The sequence below is a fragment of the Amia ocellicauda genome, chromosome 9 (genome assembly GCF_036373705.1).
Source record: "Amia ocellicauda isolate fAmiCal2 chromosome 9, fAmiCal2.hap1, whole genome shotgun sequence".
Classification (NCBI taxonomy): Eukaryota; Metazoa; Chordata; class Actinopteri; order Amiiformes; family Amiidae; genus Amia; species Amia ocellicauda.
This window is the reverse complement of record NC_089858.1, coordinates 15719174-15739979: the sequence shown is the minus strand read 5'-3', so window position 1 is coordinate 15739979 and position 20806 is coordinate 15719174. Positions and strand designations below refer to the sequence as shown.

Sequence of the window (20806 nt, the reverse complement as noted above, 5' to 3'; positions counted from 1 at the left end):
ACACCAGTGTTTATTTTGACTATTTTAATCGCTCACATTTGTTTTATTTATGTAAGTATTTAGTTTCAATGAGCCAAAACAGATATAATTAAAAGCGGGGGGTTTTCAGCAATATACCCCATGTCAAGACGACACAATGTGGTAATGGTATCGAACATAGCCCGTGTTGAGCGGTGCTCTGCTGTGCTACACCCTGTGGCTGAGCGAGCCGCTGCGTCTCCTCCCAGCAGATCCAGCAGCTCTCGAAGAAGGAGATTGAGGACCTGCTGCGACGCGGAGCATACGGGGCCATCATGGATGAGGAGGACGAGGGTTCCAAGTTCTGCGAAGAAGATATTGATCAGATCCTGCAGCGCAGGACCAAGACCATCACCATCGAGTCTGAGGGCCGCGGCTCCACCTTTGCCAAGGTACACCCAGCCATGCTTTACTGATGCTGTTATTAACCTTGGTAGTCTCAGTTACTACTTAGTGATGTATTGAAAACACTCAACCTCATCAGCTAGATGGGCCAGCTGGCTTGCTGTCATTTACTACCTTAACATTAAGAACATTAAGAAAGCTTGTTTGAGTTTACTTAAACTAAAACAATGGTAGGTTACAGATTAGCATCGCTGGTACACTTGAATCCCTGCCAGCATTGTGCCGATTGTCTCCCATATTCTGTGGGTCTCGTTCCCATGTTCCATGTCGATTGTCCCTGGGCTCCGAGATGACAGCGGTTTCTGTTACAGGCCAGTTTTGTGGCATCTGGGAACAGGACGGACATCTCCCTCGATGACCCAAACTTCTGGGACAAGTGGGCGAAAAAGGCAGAGATTGACCTGGACACCATCAATGGCAGAGTGAGTGTTCAAACAGAGCTTCCAGAAGCTAGTTTCTCAAAATAAACTGAATTTATACTCTTTCTCTTACTGTTCTCTTATCACTTCTCTCGTGGCGTCTATTACGTTCTCTGCTTTACATTCTTGTTTCCAATTTTCATCTTCCTTTGGCTTTTATATTTTCCTTATAACTCCCTTCCCTTTCATTTACTCCTTCCTCTCTCCCTCTCCCTGCCTCTCCCCTGACGTTTCTGTGTGTTGTTGTTGTTTCCCCCCCAACAGAACAGCCTAGTAATCGATACGCCGCGGGTCCGGAAGCAGACGCGGCCGTTCAGTGCCACCAAAGATGAGCTGGCGGAGTTGTCCGAGCCAGAGAGCGAGGGCGATGACAAGCCCCGGCTGCGCCGCCCCTACGACCGACTCAATGGCTACGGCCGCACTGAGTGCTTCCGTGTCGAGAAGAACCTGCTGGTGTACGGGTGAGTCCCCCAAGCTGCATCTTCGTGTAACTTGGCAAGTCCTTGTGCATCATGTGGGAATCTGCTTGCGCGTGTGCAAACCTCGTGTGAGTTTGCCTGGATGCTTATGTACGTCGGCCTTCCTGTGTGTGAGTGATGTCTGATTGGTGGGTGGTGAACCGCTGTGTGGGCCTTCACCTGTTCCGTTTGTATAATGTGGCCTGTGTCCTCATGTGGCAGTTGGGGCCGCTGGAAGGACATCCTGCTGCATGGCCGCTTCAAGAGGCAGCTGAACGAGCATGACGTGGAGGTGATCTGCCGTGCGCTGCTGGCCTACTGCCTGGTGCACTACCGGGGCGACGACAAGATCAAGAGCTTCATGTGGGACCTGATTGCCCCCACCGAGGATGGCCAGACCAAGGAGCTGCAGAACCACCTGGGTGAGCCGGCGGGGATATGGGCCATACCAGGAATTGCACCTGTGCTCGAGTTCAGGCTGCTGCTAATGCAATATATTAAGATCAAAAAAAGTTTTAAGTGAGCAAACAGAAAAACGTAGACCTTTTTGGTTGTTTAGTGAGCCTTGTTTTTAGTGTATAGTTCAATTTTGCATTACTATGAATTTGTGATTAAATTAGGGTTACATTTTGGTCCAGGTTAGGGTTGTAGTTCCCAGTAAACTTTTTGTTCAGGTTGGAGTGTTTTGTCTACTGACTTGTTGATGTAGGCCCAGCGTGCAGTCATTCAGCCCGTTTATGGGTGCTGCCAGTGTTCGAGAGAGCGTCACTTTGCCAATGTCCTGTTTCACCCAGCTGGTCCGCTCAGTCGAGTGAAAGGGCCTACACTGTTCCATCCCTCTCTCCCTCTACTGTTAGTTTGTTGTTTCTGAGCCCTGTATACTGCTGCCATATATAGACAAGCCGAGCAGGAAAATGCTTGGTGCCCCGTGTGTCGAACTTTAAACCAAGTGAAGCATGTCTGACTGGGTGCGTTCCCTCCTCTCGTTGTCCTGCCGCAGGCCTCTCTGCTCCTGTGCCCCGGGGCCGCAAGGGAAAGAAGGTGAAGACCCAGCCCAGCTCCTTCGATATTCAGAAGGCCGAGTGGATCCGGAAGCACAACCCCCAGCACCTGCTGCAGGACGAAGGCTACAAGAAACACCTGAAACACCACTGCAACAAGTGAGCATCACTGTCGCATAGCAGCTGTCTCCTGGCAACAGCCTGCCTCCCCTGCAGGCGGCTCCTCACAGAATAATAAGAATAATAATCATCATATTTTTCATCGGTAGTGGCAGTACAATTTTTTAATGACATTAGTGTTAATATTAGTATGAATCACTTAGTGTTTTCCTGTTTTAGTTATTTAACTAGTTAGTTGGTTTGGTGGTTATTTATTTTCTGTGTGCTGCAAGATTGCATTAGAACAGTAGTGGCTGTAGAAAGACAGTCACCCCCCCGACAGGGTTGCTGGGCGCGTGTGGCATTTGAGTCCGGGCCCGTAGTCTCCATAGAAAGTTCCTCTTTGTTTGCAACCAGGTCTGCTGAGCAGGACAATTAGTGGTCGGGCTGGCTCAGGACTGTCACACAGGCTTTCGCTGACCTGGGGTTCTTTTGTCTATAGCGCTGGGATTTTTCCTAGGCAGGATGAGGATGTTTCATTTATTAATTTATTTATTTATTTATTATTATTTTTAATACGCGTCTCGTCGTTGTTTGAGTTAACACGGAAGTGACACACAGGCAGTTGTAGACCTGAGGGCTTGTTCTCCGTGTCAGGGCAGCAACAGAAAGGATTTATGTATTTATTTAATTTTTTTCCTTTGGCACCCAGCGTGAACCAGGCAGGGCCATTGTGTCCAGAGCGGAGAAGGGGTTAAGGGCAGAGGGATGGAGGGTGATTGAGTGCAGGCTGGGGTTCGGGTGAGAGCCCGCTGCTCACACTGCTCGGGGTGCTCGACTGCAGTCCTGCCCATGGTGTTTCTGTTGCTCAGCAGCTCTGGTCGCTCGTCTTCCCCGCAGGGTCCTGCTCCGTGTCAGGATGCTGTATTACCTGAAGCAGGAAGTAATCGGTGACCAGTCCCAGAAGGTGATTGACAACGTGGAGTCCAGGTGAGAGAGAGGCGCCGCGGCTGAGATGAATGCTCTAGTCTGCGGAGGAGAGTCCTGTACTCGGCACGGCTGTACTCCAGACGCACAGGGATGCGTTTTAAAACTTCTGTGACTTTGCAGACCTTACTTGTATTTAGATAGTGGAAGCTGCATGGTCAACAGTATTTTTCCTTTGGTGTTTTTGTGCACTTCCCTGGAAGATTGGATGGGATATTTTTAATAGTCATCTGTTTGCTGCTTGGCTTAGAGTCACATAATAACGATCAGGTTGACAATGTGCTTGACCCAGAGCCAGCCATTTTAACAAACCTCCATTCTTTATGTAGTTTGAATAATGGCCATTCTTCACACACAGACGCACACATACACATTCACAAACACATAACTATATGTATAGGATACTACTGGATCAGCCCAAGAAAAGTAGACTCACACATCTGCTTCCAAGAAAGGGAAATTCTCCCACCCTCTATAAATAGAGTCAGAGGATAAATAAGGCTTTGGCTGGTGGACATGCGAGACATAATTCGTCAGCATCATGCGTCATGTACAGCACAGGGCACAGAAACGGCAGAGGGTACAGACACTGCAGAGCAGTACAGCAGGGCTGAGAGACACCACAGACACCACGTGGCTTTGGGATTTTCATTCCCAGTGTTTTTCCTTCCGGTAAGTTGAACTGGAGACTTGGCAAAGATCCCTGTAGAGCCAGACTCCTCGTTTATTTTTTAATTTTTCCTCCTCACCACCCCCCTTGCTTTTTCCCTTCTGCCAAGGGGAGTTCAGGGTGGCCAGGGTTAAGCAGTAGGGAATGTTTCATTACCTCTTAATGGTTGTCACACTGCTGGGCATCAGGAGCTGCCTGAGGAAATGGTGCTGCAGTTCTCAGAAAGGAGCAGAAAAGAGATTTTATTTATTTTGCTATACACACAAACAAGCAGATGTATGTGTGGGGTGAAAACATCAATTCCTTTTTTGTTACTTCTGTATTCAAATGCTTATTTATTAAACTATTTAAAATCAGCACTGCACTGCAGTAAGTTTGTTGCTCTGACTGCTGAATTACCCCAGTAAATGTGGTTGTTTCTCTCTGGCAGTGAGATCGACATCTGGGTCCCGGAGCCGGACCACTCTGAGCTGCCTGCACACTGGTGGGACGCAGAGGCAGACAAGTGCCTCCTGATAGGGGTGTACAAGCACGGTGAGTCAGCTGACAGGGGTGTACAAGCACGGTGAGTCAGCTGACGGGTGTACAAGCAAGGTGAGTCAGCTGACGGGTTACTAGCACGGCGAGTCAGCTGACAGGGGTGTAAGAGCGCAGTTAGTCATATGTATAGCTTGTACAAGTGAGACTGGATACAAATGGCCTTTCACACAGTGAGGCTAATCTCTCCAATGGCAGATTGTTATCTGTACAAGGATGTTCACTCTGTTATCTACAGTGAAGCCTACAGGCCTGGCATGGCAGCAGACTGTCTGTAGCTGTGTGTGTGAGACACTGGTTTCTGACTATTGCAGGTTATGAAAAGTACAACACCATCCGTGCAGACCCCGCCCTCAGCTTCCTGGAGCGTGTGGGCCGCCCAGACGACAAGGCCATCGCTGCCGAGCAGAGGGCCACTGACTTCATGGACGGGTACATGCTTGCACAGAGCCCCCTGCAGGCACTGCCCACACCTGTACAGAGATGACTAGATAGGACAGGATTAAACAGGACAAACGCAAAGACAGGGTGCATACAGGCAGGACAGTTTTCTCACACGCACACACACACTTTCACTCACATGCAAAAATCCACACACGTACACAGGGGACTGGCTTGGAGACGTACTGTAAGACAGACACACAGCAGACCTGAAGATACACGGACATGTGCAGGGCAGTTTTCTCAGGTGCACACACATTATTTCTTAGCAGATGCCCTAATGCTGGCGTCACACTACGCGATTTCTACAATCCGACCCGATTTCGTGAACAGTGGGCAGCTCACACTTAACGACTATTTTGCACCGAATTCATGTTTTTTGCCTCGTGAAGGAGCGCACACTACCCGATCGCTTAAGTACAGGGGACACGCACTTAACGACTGATCTGAAATTCCTTTCGTGGCGATCTGTGTCACAGCCTCCAAACTCCCCACATCTCGCAGAAACGCACGTGATCCACAGCAAAAAGGTCAACAAACACGGACGTGGACATTTACAGGTCACATTTTGGTGTAGCGCAGATCTGCAGTGCTCCACCAATGGGATCAGTGGATTTCTGCAGATCTGTGCAAAACTGCGGAAATCTGCAAAACAAGAACACGACCACAAGCTGCTGTTACTGTTCGTGTTCATGTGTGCAGACAAACGCAAAAAGCGGAGAGAGAAGAGGATGTGTGTGAAGACATGGCCGTGAGAGCTTTACTGTGAGAGCTGCAGCTGAGCAACAGTCACAGGCTATATCCATCCCACAGTATGAGCATCGCATTGTAGGGGTCGATATTTAGCGCAGACCTGGGTCAATTACAGATACTAATTGGTATTTGAAAATAATATTTTCCCTGTAGTATTTTTAAATAACCTGTGCCGAAGTAACCATTGGTATTTTAAGTATTTTAATAAATACGTATGAAAATCTTATTCATGTTTATTCTTCTGTTTCTTTTTTCTTCTTCAATCCGCTCAGCTCTCATTGGCTGCTGATCACGTCACTCTCCATGATCGATGCCGATTGAGTCGTAAATATTAAACATGTTTAATAAAATCGTAGGGGCTCCGTCTAGCTTAAGATCGGATCAGAGGGCCAGCGATGGCATCGCAGCCCGTCTCGCACTACACGACCATCGGTGGCGGGGACGCGCCCCAATCAGGCTGCTTGTCATGACGATCAGTGACGATTTGTTGTGAGGGCCAAATCGGGCTCAAATCGGGCTTAAAATCGTGTAGTGCATTACCCAGAGTGAGTTACAGTTTTAACAAGAAACATTTTCCAAACATTTTAAAGTGCAGTAAATAAAATCAGTATGAAATACATTACCCATACATCCTAGTACGTATGAGATAACACATGCAAACACTGTAGTGTTCTGTCCCTGGTCTGTGCTAAGGGGTGGGGCAGGCATAGAAGAAGTTCCAGTAGAATGAAAGCTGTGCTAAAAATACATAAGTAATCAGGAGCATAAGGTAGCAGAGTTTAATAAGAGCATGAGTGATGAGCTGTCCAGGAGATTAGATACTGGACAAGCTCATAGATGCACAGCATGTGCTTTTGGGATTTTCTGTATTTCTGCTGATGTATATTGCTGTGTGTTGTACAGGGACGGGGACGACCCAGAGTACAAACCTGCCCCAGCTCTGCTGAAGGACGACATGGAGGTAAGGGCTGGAGAGGCAGCAGACGTCCGCACAATCCTCATTGCTAGTTACAGTCTGGGCAGCTGTAGGAGCAAGCAGTCTTTTGTGGCATAGATTAGAGCCAACATGTTTTAAAGTTACCTTCATGAATGAAATTAGTTTGTTTATATCAGTTATAACCAGAGTCAGTGCAGTGTGTGTGTGGCTGCTGGGGTTTGTGCTGAGGTGTCTATGCTTTTGTGTTTTCAGGATGACGCCTCGTCCCCTGGAGACCTGGTGATCGCAGACAGTGCAGGAGGTGTGTACAGTGCCCCTGTCTCTTCCCCACAGCCTGAATCTCAGACCTCAGCCAGTGCAGGCTCCATACAGCATGCTGGTCTGCCTGCTAGGACTGGAATGGCCTCCTGCTGACCATCCCTTACATACACTGTAATTTGCATGCACTGTGGAACACAGTATGTATGCTGTGTGAATTCTCAAACGGATCAGAGACTCCGTAGTCTTGACTTCAAGTGAGGTGTGGTGTCTCTGTGACAGCGGGCCAAAAGTATCCTATAGTCACATTATAGCAGTGATTTTCAGCTTCAGTTTGTGAAGACTAGCAAGGTACTTGTGCTCAGTCTCTGCCTTTGTCTGCCCCTCCCTCCCCCTCTCTTTCTATCCCTTTCTCCTTTTTTTTTTTTTTTTTTCCTCCCTCTTTCTACAGATGGAGGAATGCTGATGGAGGGGGACACGGTGTACTGGCCGCCCTCCTCAGCCCTGACCACGCGTCTGCGCCGGCTCATCACGGCTTACCAGCGCAACACCAAGAACCGGCAGATCCAGCACATCCAGCAGGTCCAGCAGGCCTTCACAGTCCAGCCCAGCGCCATGCCCGCCTCGCTCAGTGACACTCTCAACCCCAAGATCGCAGCCAAGATTGAGCGGCAGCAGAGGTGAGCAGAGCCGGGTGACTCCCCTGGGCACATTCGAAGGGCAGGTCGAGGTGGCCTGGGGATGGAAGAGTCTTTACACTTTTGTCAGGCTGGTCTCGCTAAGTTTTCGCAATTAACAATGGTAACTGTGGCCTCAGGTGGACACGGCGGGAGGAAGCAGACTTTTACCGAGTGGTGTCAACGTTCGGTGTGGTGTTCGACCCGGGGCAGGGACGCTTTGACTGGACCAAGTTCCGGGCCATGGCACGGCTGCACAAGAAGACCGACGAGAGCCTGCACAAGTACTTGTGCGCCTTCACCGCCATGTGCCGCACCGTGTGCCGCCTCCCACCCAGGGACGGGGGTGAGTCACCAACAAGCGCCCCCCATCACAGTCTGCTACACTGCTGCACAGTACATCTGGAGCAGCACTAGAATCACATTATGGAAGTATGCTGAACGATGTGTTTTTAGTACCTTAAGTATATTATCTTTCTTTTAGGTTGTTTGATTCGAGTGCTTATAAGTTGCACATCTTAAATATGTATTCATGTTTCACAGGTACACCAAAATGTATGACTGATGTAGCCCTCACCAATCTCTCACCAGTACACTAAAGGGAGGGTTAAGTAATTGAACAGGGGTAGAATGCAGAGGTAAAGCAGTCTAGTGGAAAATCTTTGTTTGCAGACTTTTCTGACTTCCTCCTTCCTTCCCTCCCTGTCTGCTGCTGTGTTTCTGCTGCCACAGACTCTGTGGACCCGTCCATCTCCATCCAGCCCATCACGGAGGAGCGGGCCTCACGCACACTGTACCGCATCGAGCTGCTGCGCAAGGTACGGGAGCAGGTCCTGCGCCACCCGCTGCTGCTGGAGCGGCTGCAGCTGTGTCAGCCCGGCCCGGACCTGCCAGTGTGGTGGGAGGCCGGCCCCCATGACCGCGACCTGCTGATCGGGGCCGCCAAGCATGGAGTGAGCCGCACAGACTACCACATCCTGCGTGACCCCGAGCTGTGCTTCATGACAGCCCAGAGCAGCTACAGCCAGAACAAGGGCGCCCAGTCACGCACCCCCACCCCACTGCTGCTGCCCCAGTACCAGGCCATGCTGGCGGGCTCCCCCCTGACCACCCAGTCCCGGCAGTCTGATACCCGCACCCCCACAGCCGATGACCCCCATCTACGGGCAGAAAACCTCAAGGAGGAGACACCAACATCCGAGGAGGAGGGGGCATCAGAGAGGAAAAGTCGGCCCGAGCAGTGGAGCCCCAAAGCCGGTCCGCAGACCCCCAGCTCTCTGGACAGCAGGGTAGGGCCGGGTAAGGGTGAGAGTGAACGCCGCAGCATGGTGGCGGCCCGGACAGAGCCACTGACGCCCAACTCCGTCGCCAAGAAGCAGAAGCGAGCCAGCAAACGCACCCGCAGGGAGGGCCGGCGGAGCTCCAGCACAGACTCGGACTCTGGGGGCTCCTCCTCCTGCTCCTCTCGCTCCTCCTCCTCTTCATCGTCATCCTCCTCGTCCTCGTCCTCCTGTTCACGTTCTGGCTCCAGCTCCTCGTCTTCGTCATCCTCCTGCTCCTCCGGCTCCTCCTCATCTTCATCTTCCTCCTCCTCCTCAGAGGACAGCGACAGCGATGAAGAGCACCGCGAGAAGAGCGGTGAGTATGCCTGCGGGGGTCTACAGTGCTGAACAGTTATTTGAATGATGAAAAAAGTCCTGCCGTGTTTTGTTTTTTTCTCACATTAGGACAGACGAGTATATCGAGCTATGTGACATCAAATATTCTCTGATTTCTCTGATGCGTGTTTTCAAGGGGCTTTCAGATCAGCACCACGTGTGATGAACTGCTTTACGATATAGAACTTATTAATTATACAGTGGTGAGTGAGTGTGGGTGTAACTCTGCCATCCCTGCAGCCGCAGCGCCTGGCCCAGTGAAGGGTTTTGACGAGGACAGTGTGGTGTCGCTCAGCACCACCCAGGATGAGACGCAGGACAGCTTCCTCGCAGAGAACGGCCTGCCCCACTCCGCGCATGCCTTTCAGGGGGGGTACATGCTGGCAGCCTCCTACTGGCCTAAGGTAACAGCGCCATCTCAGTCATTAACACACCATTGAAACTTAAACCCCAAACAGTAGTGTTATAAGTCCCTCAGCATTCTCACTCTAGTTACAGTTTTATCTGGAATTCCAAAATCCAGACCAAAACCATTTGTATTGTGCTGTGCTAATTATTTGGTTTTATGTTATAAAGCAGTTAGTATGTTTTAAACCTGATTCCTGATACAAATGTCTAGCTGTGGCAGCACATAATCAGGTGTGGAATTAGGCATTGGCAATTAGTATCAGTAAGCACTGAACATTTAAATTGTGTTTTCCTGTGCACCAGCTGTGAACATTTCTCCTCGCAAAAAGGTGGAAAAACAGGAAGGTTTGCAAAAACGTTTATGTAAATATTTTAATAACTAAAAAAAGGATAGTCCTTCTGTTGACATTTTCCTGATTTTGTGTCTGCACAAACATGAACGCACACACTCCTGATGCTTATTGACACGACTGGGTTGTGACTGCAGTCTGTTCTAGTTAGTGATCTTTAACCCCTGCTTCCTCCTTCACTCTCCAGGACAGAGTCATGATCAACCGACTGGACAGTATCTGCCAGGCGGTGCTGAAAGGAAAGTGGCCGACAGTGAGGAGGAGCTATGAGGGCAGTGCCGTGTCTTCCTTTTATACCACCAAGCTGCTGGACAGCACTAGCGACCAGGGGGGCCCCCCCAGCCTCCGAGAGGACCCCGCCGCCTCGCCTCAGATGTCAAAGGTGAAGAAGCATGTACGAGAAAAGGAGTTTACAGTGAAAATCAATGACGTATGTTTATTTTTTTTATTCCCTCTAGGACCTGAATGCAAATTGCGGTGTACAGCATGTTTTGGTTTATTTTATTATTTTTTGGTTTTTAATTTTCCTGCAAAATGGCTGCCTACAGCAATCTCCCCTTCTTCTTCCTTCCTATATTGGGAACAGTTTGGATCTATATGGGCTTTTTCATGGCTTTAATAGTAATATTAATTGGTAAAGGGATAACACTGATTTTAATGTTTTTATTTATATATGTTTTTTCTTCTCCTGAATTCCTTGAATCTTGGCTGGTTTGAAGGTGCTTCCTGAACTCTTGTGTGATCTCTTTAATGGGTCCTGAGACCGTTGTGCTGTGTGGAGAGTGCCTGCTTTTTTTGCACTTAGAAAGGATTAAAAAAAAAAAAAGCATGGCTTTGCTTATGACCACAAGACCCAGAATCAACACATTTTACTCCACATTATCTTTGTAATGCTTGTACAAATACTTAATAAAGACACCTGCAGTCAATTATAGCACCTAAATTCAAACATTTTACACTGTGTAAAACTGCACACAAGAGTTTGGTTTTATGATGCATCAAGACATCAGTGTAGTTCTAAGACTAAACAAAAGGGTTCTCATTCTGAACTCTACTTGAAATTAAATGTGTGCCACCATCAAACTGCCATTATTACTTCCCAGTATGGCACTTGTTTTAGTTTTTGTCCCCACCTTCCTCAATGAGATTGTACTGCTCTGTAAAAAAAAAAAAAAAAAAAAAAACAGGTGGAAAGTCATCCAGTCCTTGAGTTTTGCCTCACTGCCAAGACTTATGCCACTGTTCAAAAGCGCCGTCTCAAGGCTGACAATTGCTGAGATACTTCAGTTTGAAGGAAAGGAAAAGCATTTATTTATGTAGCTTTTTACCAATTATTTAATTAATGTGGAGTCGGACTGTCTGGTCTGTCAGCCTGGGGGTTTCTGAACAGCTGGGAAAAGCCAGATGCGTTGAGGAGGACAGACGGCCGCCAAAGCAGTGTTCCTGTTTTATTTTGTTTAATTTATTTGAAATGTATTATGTTTTCAGCAAATATCTCTGGACATGAGAAGCGTCTCTGTGAGAAGACATGAAACAAAATAGCTGGGAATAGGAGCACATTAGTGTTACCAGCACGCACATGCGTGCATCTGATTCACTTGCATGCACAGGAACATAGGAATAGTGAGCTAGATACACACACATGCACAGACATACAGAGACACAAACTAATGCCCCTATATACACATGTGCATGCAGACATACAGACAGACAGACAGGGCCTCTCCCAGCAGCCATTTTAGTCTGCCTGTGTGTGTCCTGCCTGCCGCTCTCAGTACACAGCCGCTCCACAGTGGGTGTGTAGGCCCCCTCTGACCTTTGCTCTTGCTGTAGCAGGAAGGCGGTTTGAAGCTGACCTTTCAGAAGCAGGGTCTGCCTCACAAGAGGCCCCTGGAGGGCGATGAGGGGCCCCTGGGGCAGCAGCAGTACCTCGCTCGCCTGCGGGAGCTGCAGAGCGCGTCTGACACCAGCCTGGCGGACTTCACCAAGCCCCTGTCCACCGCAGCCGCCACTGGACCCGGTATGTCTGTCTCCCTGTCTCCGTCTGTCGCCCTCTCTGTCCTCCTGTCAGTTTGTCTTTATTTAACTGCATCTCTGTCTCTGTCTCTCACACGATACTCGCCTCTGGTCCCGTTTTTGTTTGTTTTTTCCTCCTTAGTTTTTGTTTTTGTTTTTGAGAGAGAGTCTTCTAAAAATTAAAAGCTGTGTAAACATTACACATAGCCATGAGGAGTTAGACTCTGAGAAGATCTGGTATCTGTAAGCATTTGGCACTGCCCACTTGACTTGAGATTTGAGGGTGGAAAACCTGCCTGTGTTTTAGGAAATGTCCATTTGTATGGATTTTAATTGAATTCCCAGTGCTGACGTCTGTGTGTTGTGTTTGGGTGTACTTGTGCGTTACAGGGATGGCTGGACAGGTCAGAGTGAATGGGGTGTTGGACGGTCAGCCCCTGGTGAAGAAGAGGAGAGGGAGGCGAAAGAATGTGGAGGGCATGGACCTTCTCTTCATGAACAAGAGCCGACCCCCTTCAGATCAGGTAAGAGCAAGCACGCAAACAGTAACCCATCCTCCTACACACGCACACGCACGTTCATCCTCCCTCGTCCCCCGGCCCCCAGGAGTTTGCAGTTCTCAGCCAGTGACAGTAACAGACAGGCAGTACAATGGCAGGAAGCTGGGGTTCCACAGCCATTCATTAACCTGCCACAGTAAAGAACATGCCAGCCAGCCAACCTCTTTCTCATCCGATTTCGCCAGCGATTTTAGCTGATGTACACATCTTCTTCCTCTGCAGTCACGCCTCTTGGTAATAGACCAGTGCAGATGAGTGACTTTTATATAGTTGGTTACCAGAACCAATGTCTAGGGGTCAAAGTCCGCTCGTGGTAATGGAGTTGTTCCGTGTTCTGCAGGTGACCCCGGGGGTGGGGAGCAGTGCCCAGGCCAGTCCTGCAACGGTGGCCCCTGCTGTGGGCTTGGGGCCTTGCCTGGGGCCGGGGGACACAGAGAGCCGGGTGCCCGTCATCAACCTGAAGGACGGGACGCGGCTGGCGGGAGACGATGCCCCCCGGAGGAAAGAGCTTGAACAGTGGCTGAAGGAGCACCCAGGATACGTGGCCGATGTGGGATCATTCATCCCCGTGAGGCTCCTCCCCTCTGTCACACCTATGATTTCTGCTCCACCATCTCCGTCCCCCTCATGTCTTCTGGCCTTTCAAACTTTCTCGCTCTCTCACCTCATTCTTCTTCCTCTCTCCTCCATCTTTATTGTTATTAAACTGTCAACCTACAAAACATGGTCCAATTCTACTATTACACAGACATACCACTAAAATGCAGTAGACCATTCACAGAAAATATAACTAGCGCTCCCCCAATAAATAAATGTAATTGTCTTCTCAAGTTGTTTATTCAGTGTCAGTTTTTCTGCCACAGACACTAAAGACTCCTCTCCCATTCTGTCCTTCCCTCTCTAGGGTCTCAATAAAATGACGTTCCAGGATGGCAGACCGAAGCAGAAAAGGCATCGCTGTCGAAACCCAAACAAGATCGACGTCAACAGCCTAACGGGCGAGGAGAGAGTGCAGATCATCAACCGGAGGAATGCTAGAAAGGTACAGAGCGGTGCAGCTGAGGAGAGAGCAGCGCAGCCCCACCCAGCCAGCACAATGTTTTGTGGTTTAAGTTTGGCCTTTTAATTAAGGATGTCTGGCTGTAAAGACGTTACATTAGCTGTTAAATCTTTTCCAGGCAGCTGGTTTCATTGGCTCGGCGCACACACTCAAAAAAATGTAAAACCCAACCCAGAAGTTAAGTGGATCCTTGTTAGTCTTTGTTTACAATTTTGTTATGCGTTCACCACAGGTGGGTGGAGCATTTGCCCCTCCTCTGAAGGATCTGTGCCGCTTCCTGCAGGAGAACCCGGAGTATGGCGTGCCGCCCGAGTGGGGTGATGTAGTGAAGCAATCGGTGAGTACCTACACACACACACACACACACACACACACACACACACACACACACCCACCCCTGTGACTTCAGACTCCTGCACAGTTTATACACCTCAAAGGAAAGCTTGGATTTAAGATTACATCAAATTCATATAAATCAATGGCCATGAAATAAATGTACAATTATGGACACGTGCAGTCCAGTTGCCATTATTGTATGTATTTACATGCCTCTTTATTTCTCTTCCCACCACCACCACCAGGGCTACCTCCCAGAGAGCATGTTTGACCGCATCCTGACGGGGCCGATCGTGCGTGAGGAGGTGAGTCGTCGGGGGCGGCGGCCCAAGAGCGAGATGGCCAAAGCAGCAGCCAATGCCTGCGCCGCTTCCCTCGGTGTCAGCCCCCTGCTGGCCAACGGGCTGCTCCCGGGTATGGACCTGTCCAGCCTGCAGGCGCTGCAGCACAACCTCCAGAGCCTGCAGTCGCTGCAGCTCACTGCCGGGCTCATGGGGCTGCCAGGGGGGCTGGCAGCCGCGGGCGACACCAACAACCTGGCCGCCATGTTTCCCATGATGCTCTCAGGCATGGCCGGCCTACCCAACCTGCTGGGCATGAGCGGCCTGCTGGGCAAGCCCCCTGAGGGCGGCGGGGGCTCGGAGGAAGGCAAGAAGAAGGGAAGCGGAAGCAGCAGTGGCGCTGGTGACTCCTCCTCATTGTCCGCCTCCAAGAAACCGGTCGCTCAGCCCTCAGATGCCACAGGTGAAAGGACAGAAGGTGTGGCCTCTGACCGTTGCTCCGCCGACCCCTCGACCTCCAGTGCCGCTGCGCCGCCAAGTGCTTCAACCGTGGCTGCTGCTGCCACCGCCTCCAACCACCCGCTAGCTCTTAACCCCGTGTTACTCCACAATATGCTGTACCCAGGGATGCTCCTCACTCCAGGCCTTAATCTTCCCATTTCCACGCTGTCTCAGTCCAGCATGTTCGACATGCAGCAGCAAACTGCAAACGCTGACTCCACCACGCCCCCCCCCGCCGTGCCTGAGGAGGCCGCGCAGGACGCAGGAGCGCGGTGTCGGGGTGAGGGGGACGATGTGGAGGAATCGGGGGAGGAGTCAGGTGAACGGAAGGAGAACAGTGGCGAGGAGGGTTCAGAAAAGGCGGCGTCTTCGTCGTCCGAATCTGACAGCTCCTCCTCCTCCTCATCCGGGGACTCTGACTCCAGCGATGAAGACTGAGCTCTATATATACACGTTATAAATATATATACGTATATATATATTAATTACCCTGCACTTACATTGTGATTTTTTTTCTTTGTAAATATCAACAAACAGAAAAAAAGTGTTGTGTAATTTAAGAAAAAAATATATATAAAAAAAAAAAACTAAAAACAGAAAGGAACCCTATCTAGAATAACTGAAATGAAATTTCAGTTTTTTGTTCAAAGGTACAATATTGTTTTGAAAGACAATTTGCATGTAAAACTTTATTAGATTTCTGAAATTCGTGAGCTTGTATTACACAATGGTGTACAATTGCAACAAACTACAAAAGAGAAAAAGGCATAATTGTTATAATTTTGTTGGGGTTTAATTTTATTAAAAAAAGAGGAAAAAAAGAAAAATAAATTAATGCTCAAGCCGAGCTGTACATTTAATATATTTGGAGTGGAGTTTAAAAAAAAAAAAAAACAGAAGACTTTATACATATTTTGATTTAATTTGTAAATAGTTTTACAGCCTCCTTGACACTTATAATTTACAGATCAAACTTTGGAAAATTCAGCAATAACTCGGGCAGCTAATGAATGTCACAGAAGCTGTAGATTCTATGTGTTCTTCGCCATTTATCTTCAGATCCATGACGCAGCCCCCCTACCCCCCCCAATTCGCCCGCCTCCTGATTTGACAGTTCTCCATTGAGAATGTGCTCTGTGTCGCATTTGGGGAAAAACAATAACTGTAAACGGGAGAATTCACATGGCATCAACATCAACATGGCAGTATACAATACACTCTTACATAAAGGTGTATCGTGTGTGTGTGTGTGTGTGTGTGTGTGTTTGTATTTATATATTTTTTCCCCTTAGGAGTGGGTCTTCTAAACTGAAGTGCACTTTAGTGTCTTCAGTGCTCTTGCACAATTATCCAGGTTGGTCACAGAGCCCTTATTCTGGCAGCCGATTGTTTTCTGTGGATTGGATTCCGGGCCACCCCTGTTTGGTCCTGGCTGTCCTGGGGTCCGAACCATGCTGAGTGCTGATGGGAACTGGATATGGGAGCGGGTCCGTGCCTGAGAAGCGAAACCTTCGGTTAATGGGAGCCGGACTGTGATCTGCGCTTTCTTGTATTGTAGTGCACTGCTGATTCGAATTGAAATTCAGGTACAATTATGTTTTGGGTAGATTAATTAAAAGGAAGAAGAATACTGTTTTTTTTGTTTAAGAAGAAGAAGAAGGAGAGAAAAATAAGCCCCAGTCAGCCGGTTTCACTGGCTGTTACCTCAGCTGAGTCAGGGTCTCTAGAGTTGACAGCACTCGACTCTGTGGTGGGGCAGAAGACCAATGTGCTATGCGGTGACCCGACCGCCGTGACCGCTTTCGCCTCTTTGTGCTCCTGTGTTTCTGTGCGCTTTTCTTTCTGGGTTTGTTTTTCCACCATTTGGAAAATTATTATACATGGGTTTTTTTTGTATTTATTTTTATTTTCAAGGCTCTGGTGTGAGAGGGACAGACTTTGGGCCTGCCTCACTGTGTGCACACATCATTCTGTAGTCTTCCCCTTTCTGGGCTCTACAAAAATAGACCAGGAATGGGTCATCGGCTATCACAGTGAGGCCTTGAACCTGGCCACTGAGTAGTGGACAACCAGGGTGGCCCTGACTCCGATAGCTGGGCTCTCTAGGCTGCTCTGGCATTGCAATACGAAATGAGCCGATACCATGGCAGTGTCGTGGTTTCTCACAGCAGTTTTAAATGAAATCAGGTAGCAGTTCTTAACAAAAATCATACACTGAATTAAAGAGGCTAAGGTAACTGTGTCATGAAGCTATGAATACTATTAATAATCATATTTAAGAATAAAAGTGATGATCAATTTGGAATTTAGTATTTCAGTGAATTAAACAGTTCTGTTTGTTTGTTTTGTTTTTTGTTGTTGCTTTGTTTTGTTTTGTAGCAATCGTGTTAATGTGTTATGGACCAGAGTTCTGGTGAAGCATGGGCCATTTTGGGTAATTTCACAGTATTTCGTATGTGTGGCTGCAAAGCTACAGAATGCATTAAAACAAAATCAAACCAGTATGTGTAAGAAATTCATGAAGAAATCTTGCCAAATGCTAGACAGTCTAAATCTCCGTTACACTCCCAGTGTTACCCCACTTAAACATGTAAACCACATTGAGGCCGTCTTCATTGAGTCTTCAACTGAGAAGCCATCTTTGTTGTCTGACTTTGCCTGACAGATGAGTCTTGGAACCCGCCTTCAGAATGGGGTTGTTTAGTGCTGTGGTTGGTAGTGGAATGATTTAACAAGTTGATTGGAGCAGGACGGCAGGGTTTCAGGTGTCTTGAGCAGCGGTGCCTGTGTGTATGTGTGTGATGTTGCACAGCTGTTGTAGAACTGTGCACATCCTGAAGAGTTTTTGTTGTCCCCTAATCTGGGTGAGACTGCCTGTTATGTGGGAGAAAAGGGAAGATCTACAACTTGATGGAGACCGTATATATTGCACCAAACTGAAATGCAACACCCAGCACAAAATGAGTGAGTCATCACACATACATACACACGTTATCACACACACACCTTTGTCTAGAAGGTTGTGCTTCTTGCTAGAGCTAGATGATTGGTAATGGAAACCTGATTTTTAGAGCAGGAGCATTAGGGAGGCTAAATTGGGTGTTTTGATCCCATGCTGTTTTTAATCTGGCCTTGTGTGTGCCCAAGGTGGTGTTCTCCAGCTCAGTGAACTCTGCAGGAACACAGTGCTGCACTGGCTGCCTGTCCAGAGGGCCCCTCCAGCAGCAGCCTCCTGTGGACAGATTTCTCCACCACACCGCACCAGATACATAATTTTACAAGTAGCCTTGCCATAATCAAAGTTAGGGGTTTGACAAGCAATCTGTAACCTAGATACTACCAATGGTGGCTGTGTTTGTTATATATATATATTTTCCCTGTTCTGGGAAAATGCAGGGCTATGGTTGCCACTTAACAGGAGCAAGGTGATGAAGCGGAAAACATTAAGAAAAGGAAAGAGAGGGATAGTTTCCTCCGTGGTGAACTCTGAGCCCGGGTTTTGTCTGACACCCTGGAGCTCCATGCAGTCCCTCAGCCATGTGTGTGTCAGTCGCTGATTTGGCAGCTCTTGCAAGGGTCTTTGTACTGCAGTTCAGTTTGCCTCTCTCTCTCTTGCAGCAGAGAGAAAAACTTGCTAGTGGCCTTTGTTCTCCTGCATAGTATAGCGGCTTTGCCAGGGCAGACACTGTAAACTGCACAGCTAGAGCATCAGGGCTTTTCTCCTGTGCAGGAGAGCTGGTCTATGTAGCTCTACAAGGCATCCCCACTGATTTGAATCCCCTGACTGGGTACTAGCTTGTCTGTAAATTTGTTTCTTGTAAGGTCAAGGGAAATTTGTACTTTTGTGAGCGCTGCTGTATATGAATAGTATGTGAGTGCTTTTGACACAATTCTTTATATCTTTCAAAGGTTTGATATTGTGGAGGACTGATCAAAAAGCTATTCATCATATACCTCATGATTGGGAAAAGCAGACCAGGGACTTGTTGCTCTGATCATTTGTTTCTGTGTTTGTTTGCTTCGTCCCCCTGTCATCCATATTTCTTATTTATAATCTTGAATTATAAATTGGGTCTCTAATCCTAATAGGAAGCAATAGAAAGCACTGTTGTATAGCCCAGGTGAGAGAGACAAAGTCTGCAGTCTGGAAATCTTTGGAAATCCCTTTCATTCAAACACAAGAAAAGACTAACTTTTAAATATTTTTGTATTAATTTATTTTGTACTGAGATCGTGTAAACAATAAGGAGAAATGCAATACATTTTATCCATAATGGATTGGGTATGTGTCTGAAAGGCACCGATACAGCAGCAAGGGAGAGAGTGTGAGTGGGTTGGCAGGAGTGGTAAAGGTAAAGCGTGGCTGATGTGAAGGAAGGATGCGGTATTGGATGTGGAGAGTGTTGTCCTAGGTCTGATGTTCATGTCAACCATTCTCATCGGCCTTGGCTTGAGGAGCAGCTTTGTAAAGTAGGATAGGATGGGTTCACCTCCTTTTAATGAACCACACCATGGTGTATACCCTGGGGCAAAGATTTGGAAGTCGAAAGGTCAACTAGTAAGAGTATTTTCAGCATTTGGTATAGTATCCCCAACAACTAGCCCCCCCACACACGGACACTCACGTCAACAAAGAGGAAGACACTTAGAAAAACTTTTCGTAATTTGTTTACACCTTGTGACGTTAGCTGAGGAAAGATGCACATTCTTTTGGTGGCCTGATTGCTTTATGAAATTGTTACTTCACACTTTACTAAGTATTATATATTTATATGTGTGTAAACGAACAAGGAATACATTTTACAGTTCAGTTATTTGTAATTGCGATTGTGGTTGGCAGTTTAACAGTCGCAAAAGATGCAGTCGGTCTGTTTTTTCTGCAGTGCGGGTGGTGATTTAAAGCGAGGTTTAATTCTCATGGATTGAAATCCAATGAAAGAGGTTAGTGGGGTGCCACTGTACTCACTGGCCTTCAATGCAGATAGTGCCACTCTGCTTCGCCCATCTTTTGTTAGTGTGTGTGGCCTGCCCAGAGCTGCATCACAGGTCAGCATGCCATTAGAGCAGTTTAGATTTCTATCATAACTGAACCTCACCTGTCCGCTCCTATTCATTCACAACCACAAGCTGGCAGGTGTAGTATCAGATGCCTGTCATGTTCCGGCTTGGAAAACACAAAACCCAAACTTTCACTTTTCACCTGAGCCTTCCAAGATGAAGTCACATCTATAGCCTACTTCCCAAAGGCCGCTTAGGGGTATTAATTGCTGAACACCACACCCGGTGTTCAATTGAGGTTGGGGGGGCTTTTATACTTAAACTGCCTCAGCCGGAAGGATATACTACCATTTGTTGTCTGTCATATTTAATGGTGTTTTGGCGTCATTTCCCTGTGGCTATTGCAAGTGCAGGTTTGGGGATATAGTGGGGGGGAGATGTCCCTCTTAATGGACAGATCCGTCTGACGAACAAGGAAGTGAAAGTGTGTCATCCTAACCAATATGCAAAGTGTCACAAACAAAAACAAAAAGTGAAATTACATTTTTAAAAATACACTAATGACATGAAAGTTGAGAGAGTTCATTTAAAAGATCATTTATGTAAAGTAGTTGCTGGAGGAAAAAAAAGAAAAAAAAAAAAAAGCTATTCTTGCCTTGTATTTGTATCTTTTGTTCCAAGCTTGATAATATCTTGAAAGTCATTTGAAGTCCAGTTTTCTTTTGGACAGTTGCAATATTTGCAAGTTGTGGTCTGTGTAGTCAAATAATGCTTTCTGTAGTGGAGGAAAAGCGTCTTAAAAAAAAAAAAAAAAAAAAAAAAGTCATTTGTAATTTATTGAATTACTTTCTATGAAGTTCTATAGAGGAAATGGAAGTTTAATTATTTTTATTAAACATATTCTTTGACTATCCATGAAGTCTGTGTGTGTCCCTTATATAATGTTTATTCGAAAGATTGGCAACATTAAGCTGAAAT

General features: G+C 47.5%; 1 protein-coding gene across 13 annotated transcripts in view; it reads left to right on the top strand.

Annotated features, from left to right (window-relative positions):
* Window positions 1-20741, top strand: part of chd9 (chromodomain helicase DNA binding protein 9) — a 52516-nt gene extending 31775 nt beyond the window's left edge. For 4 of the 13 annotated variants that reach the window (XM_066713417.1, XM_066713415.1, XM_066713426.1 and 1 more), the window contains exons 18-38: window positions 228-410; window positions 735-845; window positions 1107-1303; window positions 1523-1722; window positions 2301-2460; window positions 3301-3390; window positions 4488-4591; window positions 4909-5026; window positions 6692-6749; window positions 6978-7026; window positions 7435-7663; window positions 7801-8006; window positions 8393-9298; window positions 9559-9722; window positions 10264-10506; window positions 11910-12096; window positions 12483-12616; window positions 12993-13220; window positions 13557-13694; window positions 13945-14049; window positions 14294-20741. In XM_066713417.1, the coding sequence (XP_066569514.1) occupies window positions 228-410; window positions 735-845; window positions 1107-1303; window positions 1523-1722; window positions 2301-2460; window positions 3301-3390; window positions 4488-4591; window positions 4909-5026; window positions 6692-6749; window positions 6978-7026; window positions 7435-7663; window positions 7801-8006; window positions 8393-9298; window positions 9559-9722; window positions 10264-10506; window positions 11910-12096; window positions 12483-12616; window positions 12993-13220; window positions 13557-13694; window positions 13945-14049; window positions 14294-15268 (4785 nt within the window). In that variant the 3' untranslated portion in view covers window positions 15269-20741. The remainder of the gene's footprint in view (window positions 1-227; window positions 411-734; window positions 846-1106; window positions 1304-1522; window positions 1723-2300; window positions 2461-3300; window positions 3391-4487; window positions 4592-4908; window positions 5027-6691; window positions 6750-6977; window positions 7027-7434; window positions 7664-7800; window positions 8007-8392; window positions 9299-9558; window positions 9723-10263; window positions 10507-11909; window positions 12097-12482; window positions 12617-12992; window positions 13221-13556; window positions 13695-13944; window positions 14050-14293) is intronic. The other 9 variants (XM_066713420.1, XM_066713419.1, XM_066713424.1 and 6 more) reach the window with 8 other exon arrangements.
* The last annotated feature ends 65 nt before the right edge of the window (window positions 20742-20806 follow it).